The 6,000-nt window shown below is 38.7% G+C and overlaps 2 protein-coding genes across 2 annotated transcripts; one reads left to right on the top strand and one right to left on the bottom strand.

The window, feature by feature from the left end:
• LOC124000222 (hemoglobin subunit beta-like) lies at positions 1–937 on the bottom strand. The gene is made up of 3 exons (XM_046306435.1): positions 774–937; positions 435–657; positions 1–250 (listed from the first exon to the last, which is right to left on the bottom strand). The coding sequence occupies exons 1-3, from the start codon at positions 863–865 to the stop codon at positions 119–121; spliced, it is 447 nt and encodes a 148-aa protein (XP_046162391.1). The 5' UTR covers positions 866–937; the 3' UTR covers positions 1–118.
• A 1,132-nt stretch (positions 938–2,069) lies between these two features.
• Positions 2,070–3,193, top strand: LOC124000312 (hemoglobin subunit alpha-4-like). The gene is made up of 3 exons (XM_046306587.1): positions 2,070–2,231; positions 2,687–2,894; positions 2,980–3,193. Exons 1-3 carry the CDS (start codon positions 2,137–2,139, stop codon positions 3,106–3,108), a joined length of 432 nt encoding a protein of 143 aa, XP_046162543.1. The 5' UTR covers positions 2,070–2,136; the 3' UTR covers positions 3,109–3,193.
• Positions 3,194–6,000: the final 2,807 nt, after the last annotated feature.

Below are 6,000 nucleotides of genomic sequence, written 5' to 3'. Positions count from 1 at the left end.
AACGCTTTTAAATAGATTTTATTATTTTCAATGCGTGTAGCTATGGCACAGCTTCCAGCTTAACAGACTGGAATTTGAGTGTCATCTCTCTTCCATATTAATGCTGTCGAGTGATACTCTAGTGGTACTGTCTGCCAAGAGCGGACACAACGACAGCCAGGAACTTCTGGAAGGCTTCCTGAGTATCAGCACTGAAAACGGTGGGACCGAGCTTGGCGGCCACGCACACGGTGATGCAGTCGGCGAGGAGCTGTGGAGAGGGGACAGTAAAATAATATTGGCATACACTTTACATCGGCTCACACCGCTATTTAATGCATAAGACGATTTTCTCCTAAATGCCTCGAAGGAAAATTGGTCATACCTTTAAAAAATATATAATAATTGTATGAAGCACAAAATTGTAGGCTATATGCATTACGTTTAGTACTCACCCTGAAGTTGTCGGGATCCACGTGCAGTTTCTCGGAGTGCATCACACTCAGTGCAGTATAGGTGTTCTTGATGTCATCCAGGTTCTGCACAGCTCTGTCCAGTCCGTGCATCACGGTCTTTCCGTGCTTGGCCACAGCGGGGTTACCCATGATGGCAGCGGGTGTTGAAAGGTTGCCGAAGGTGCCAAAGTGCCTCTGAGTCCATGGAGACACGATCAGAAGTCTAAAAATAAATTAAACAGGCTGCCATTACAATACGAAATTAGTGGTCATTAGCCTAGGTAGCCTATTATCGTGTTATTATTTAATGATGTCTACATAAATATTATAAGAATGTACCTGGCCAGGGCCTGGGGTCCGATCTCATCCACGCTGATCTTTCCCCACAGGCCTACGATGGCACTGCGCTCAGCATCTGTCCAGTCGACCATGTTGACGTTTGTTTGTTGATTTCCGTTGGTACTTGCAAAATGTTTACAAGGGATTCCTGAGCTTTTTGTCTCCTGGGACTTCCAATTTATTGATGTTCAGTATCTCCGCCCTGAACAGAACACAGAAAATGATTGGATGAATGTCTTAGGGGGCAAGGTCCTCGAGTGTGGCACATATCGGCATTGTGCCAACTTCATCCCACTTTTAAAGATAATGCTTGGTCATTTAGGCGTTTCCAAATTCTAATTAATACGGATGAAATAAACAAGTCATGATTAGCCTTCATAAACACATTCATACTTAATTATACAATCGAACATAATTAAAAAAGTAAAGTGTATAGACATTTAAAGGTTCCTTTGGCCCTAAATACTCTTTTAATTGATCCTTGTAATATTGGCATTGAATTGTAATATTATCTTTATAAAATTCCTAATTATTGATGTAAGTGTTTATTTAGGATTTCATTAAAAAAAGAAAAGCCTAGATTGGGAGTAAACTATTAAAGAAAGAGCATGACTCGAAATATGTTTTATCTTCATATTCAGACGGACCCACCCATTTGATAGTTCCATATTTCTGGTATTTTTGAATGATTAATCTAAATGTCAGTTGGTGAAAAGTCGTTTCATCTGCCTTCATCAGGGGAATTACATGATGCGTTCTAACTGGACACTATTCAATGTGAATATCAGCCTATTTACTTCAATGAAACCACAGCTTATTGTTTAGCTCCACTGAAATACAATGCTCGTAGACTATATATTGTTACAATGTTTAGTTATAGGCCTAGGGTACGTTTTGCTACCAGAACAAAACCTTTCCATCTATTTTTCCATCGAATCTTTTGTAGGTTACAGAATCACTCACCAATGAGTGCTGCAATAATAGACCTTACGAGTCGTATTACTTACGACTAAACTTTAATTGTAAAGAAAATATTGAGGTATTAAGTGTTTCAAAAACCTGTCGTTATTCAATCTATATGAAATAAATGCATTCATTGTTATGTCAACATTTTTACAAACGAAGGTATTATGTGCGAAGGTCATATGTTGGGCATTACACGAATTGGCTCGGTTGCATAATTATAACGTATAAAAAACATGAATCATGTCTTGGACAAATTCCCAATCAGAGGTGGAGCCAAGATTATATCGGGGTGTGCCTTCTCTCATGCCTCAATAAAAACAGCCTCTGAGTTTTCCACGCTCAAAAGCTTATTTTCTTAGCATCTTCATTTAAGTGGATAAACGGACAAGACGCAGCTATGAGTCTCTCAGCCAAGGACAAAGCCAACGTGAAGGCCATCTGGGGCAAGATCCTCCCTAAATCCGATGAGATTGGAGAACAGGCTCTTTCCAGGTAATTACATAACGATGTATGATAAATTATATAGTATGTACATGTAGACTGTTGAAATTATTAACACATAATTCCTCAGTCAATTTGGAAGCTATAAATGTGTAGCCTACACTCTTAGAAAAATGGTGCTATCTGGAACCTAAAAGGGTTGTTCAGCTGTCCCCATAAGATTACCCTTTGAAGAACCGTTCTTGGTTCCAGGTAGAGAACCCTTTTGGTTCCATGTGGAACCCTTTTCCCAGAGGGTTCTACCTGAAACACAAAAGGGTTATACTTGGAACCAAGAAAGGCTCTAACTGGATCCAAAAAGGGTTATCCTATGGGACAGCCGAAGAACCCTTCTGGAACCCCTTTTTCTAAGAGTGTTTTTTTCGGCGAAGATATGGACTGGAGCCCCGAACGAATGATTATTTAAGATGAATTTGGTCTCACCTCATTTCTAATGTCCACGACAGGATGCTTGTCGTCTACCCTCAGACCAAGGCCTACTTCTCCCACTGGGCTTCCGTGGCCCCCGGTTCCCCTCCAGTGAAGAAGCACGGCATCACCATCATGAATCAGATCGATGACTGTGTTGGTAACTTGGACGATCTCTTTGGTTTCTTGACCAAGCTCAGTGAACTGCACGCCACCAAGCTGAGGGTGGACCCCACTAACTTCAAGGTAAGATCATTTAAAAAAGAAGAATAATAAATAACACTTTTTCCTGTGTGAATGTGAAATAATCTATTTCCCTTTTGCTTTGCAGATCCTGGCACACAACCTGATTGTGGTCATTGCCGCCTACTTCCCTGCGGAATTTACCCCCGAGATCCACCTGTCCGTGGACAAGTTCCTGCAGCAACTGGCTCTGGCCCTGGCCGAGAAGTACCGCTAAACCGCAGTTCAGCTGTCAATCTGTCATCCGGGGAATAATGTCCATCCAATGTCGACACACTGACAATAAATCTAACTGAAACTCATACCGAGGTGTTTGTTGTTTGTCATTTTAATTGTCTTACATTGTCTTGTGATTTATATTGTAGGCTGCATTTGGATTATCTTGTAGAATGGATTTGTCAAGTCAAGTATAAAATAAAGTTAACAGCCTATTTCACAGTATTTCAAGGGTATTTCATAAAAATGATGCACTTCACAATAAATGTATATTTTTACTCCACCTTTGCATACACCTTGACATTAAAAAGTCCCAAATGAATATGCCTTAGACCAATGTTATGGACAGACATCACTGGTCCGCCATGGACGTCACCAGGACCTGGCTTTCAGGGCTTTAGCCCGCTGTGATTTTGGGTCAGCCCTGAATGATTTGCGCTGCTGCAATGGTTTTAAAACAGTGTAGTCAACTGAATGTGCCACTTAGTTCATGGATCTGTGGTTACTTGAACCCCCCGAAGTCATCCAACAGTTATAACCAGGAGTGTAGTGCTGCGTGTCCACAGCGGAGCGACGCTCTGCAACTTCTTAAAATGGTGATATGTCTCGCAAGATCACTTCATGATTGATTTGTATTCTACATAACAAATCACCTGCATGATAATGTCAGGCTACTGTCATACCAAAAACACCCTATCATTTCTTAATTTAGGATGATTGTGCTGAAATGTAAAAAAATAAATAATAATATATATTTTTTAAAGATCATGTGGTGGCTGTGTTTACTATTCTAAAATGTGATTAGTTAGTCCGGTTAACCACCCTTACTTACATAATTCAAGAAAATTGAAATGCGTATCCCCATTAAACTGATTGGGATCAAATGGTTGGCATGCATGCAGAACCCTTCTGGACGTTTCACCTGTACAACGTGAAGAATGATCATTATCATCGACAGTGATGATGGCCTGATTTATAATGAGGTAGGTCTAATTTGGTGTTTTAATATTTAAAAAATATAACATTTTCCTTTAGCCACTTACAGTATGTGTAGGCATAGGCAATCGTGCAGTTTGGTTGATGCGTTGTATGTAGCCTACATTCTATAAATATTTTATACAATTGGCTTCATGATGGTATGTGTGGTCAACTGATGATTCTAGCACCGTTTTGATTGGACAGCATCACTGCGCTGCTTTGAGACAAGGAACTCAGCTTGATCAATCAAGACATCAATCAATGTCACATGTTTGTTTTCACTGGATCTCCGTTTGGATATTTGGTTACAATTAGGCTGGGAAATGTTCTCATGAGCATTAGTCTAGTAATTGAAAGCAACGCAGATCTTCTATACGCACACACGTTCGGCCTACTGTGTAGTCTACCCGATGAGCTTCCCTGATGGTTTCCTGGACTTTCCAATACTTTTCTGATGCATTTCAGTCATTTAGCCTACTGATGCGAATACACTTTTTTTTTTTTAACATTTTTCTCATAGGCTAGTCATTTGACATATTTTTTACTGTTAAAAAATGTCATAAGGCCTACGTCGTCTCAACAACAATATAGCTGAAACCACTGTTGGCTTCTTTGACTTACTGAGACCACTTGCCTACCTACACAATAACCACATATGGCGTTACTGACCACAATCGATTGAATTATTAAGAAGTGGTGATTTGGCTTTGGAAGAAAACTCATGGAAGAAAACATAGCGCTGTAGAAAGGGGTCCTGGAAGTGATGCAGAGAAATTGAAATACATTTGCCAAATTATATAATTAGTGTGAGTATTTGTAAAATGTGACACTTTCTGAAATGTTTTTTTTTTTGCAGAACACCTTACAGAATCCTCGCATTGTCTTAACCCCTGACACGATACCATTCTAAATAGCATAGAAACTCTTCTACATTAAAGAAAAAAATAAAATAAAGAGACCACATTTTTTAAGTCGATACTGGCAAATTGGGACACCTTGATTGGCAAAGTGGGACACTTAATTATTTATTGTAAAGGATAAATTAATGAGTATATGAGTAATTTCAATATTTTAATGATAAACTTCAATTATTCATACAAATTAAACGTATTCAAATATTATTTATTTATTTTTGTGGAACATTAAGAATTATCATGTATAATAATCATTATTATTATCATTATTATTATTATTCTTATCATCATCATACCTGATTATAATTATATTATGTTGCCTGTATGTAATTGTATAGCCTATAAATAAAATATAATGAACTTGATGTAGGCCTATCAGCTCAACATTCTCAACACTACATACATGGACATGTTCTAGAACGAAACCAGAAAGACCTTCCCGCTTAACAATTTAAATTAATGTTTTATTGTCACCAGAGTCAAATACTGCGAAATAAACTGCTTTTGGTATGGATATGAATATAGCTAGGATTTATTTTATGTTGGTGGGGTAATATCTTTCTAAGTAAAATGCAGCTATGCTATCTCTTTCTAGCAAGCAAGCTGATAGCAGATTTGAGGAAATTTAGGATGTACATTTTATCCTATTTAGAAAAATGATTTCTGATAATAAGAAACCACACACCGAGACGCATACATAGCTCTCCCTCGCCCTTCATTTGGCAAATCTGACCATAATTCTATCCTCCTGATTTTACAAGCAGAAATTAAATCAGGAAGTACCATTAACTCGGTCAATAAAAAAGTGGTCAGATGAAGCAGATGCTAAACTACAGGACTGTTTTTCTAGCACAGACTGGAATATGTTCTGGGATTCCTCCGATGGCATTGAGGAGTACACCACATCTGTCATTGGCTTCATCAATGAGTGCATCGATGACGTCGTCCCCACAGCGACTGTACAGTACGTACATACGCCAACCAGAAGCCATGAATTACAG

Source organism: Oncorhynchus gorbuscha, linkage group LG16 (genome assembly GCF_021184085.1).
Source record: "Oncorhynchus gorbuscha isolate QuinsamMale2020 ecotype Even-year linkage group LG16, OgorEven_v1.0, whole genome shotgun sequence".
In the NCBI taxonomy this organism is placed as follows: Eukaryota; Metazoa; Chordata; class Actinopteri; order Salmoniformes; family Salmonidae; genus Oncorhynchus; species Oncorhynchus gorbuscha.
This window is presented reverse-complemented; position numbering and strand designations above follow the sequence as displayed.

What these genes read in the sequence shown, in the direction of transcription:
- LOC124000222 (XM_046306435.1), bottom strand. Translation starts at nt 865, where the DNA reads ATGGTCGACTGGACAGATGCTGAGCGCAGTGCCATCGTAGGCCTGTGG. An exon ending in GGACCCCAGGCCCTGGCCAG is followed by an intron (nt 658 to 773) that starts GTACATTCTTAT and finishes ATTTATTTTTAG; the next exon opens with ACTTCTGATCGTGTCTCCAT. An exon ending in TGGATCCCGACAACTTCAGG is followed by an intron (nt 251 to 434) that starts GTGAGTACTAAA and finishes CCCTCTCCACAG; the next exon opens with CTCCTCGCCGACTGCATCAC.
- LOC124000312 (XM_046306587.1), top strand. Translation starts at nt 2,137, where the DNA reads ATGAGTCTCTCAGCCAAGGACAAAGCCAACGTGAAGGCCATCTGGGGC. An exon ending in GGAGAACAGGCTCTTTCCAG is followed by an intron (nt 2,232 to 2,686) that starts GTAATTACATAA and finishes TGTCCACGACAG; the next exon opens with GATGCTTGTCGTCTACCCTC. An exon ending in TGGACCCCACTAACTTCAAG is followed by an intron (nt 2,895 to 2,979) that starts GTAAGATCATTT and finishes TTTGCTTTGCAG; the next exon opens with ATCCTGGCACACAACCTGAT.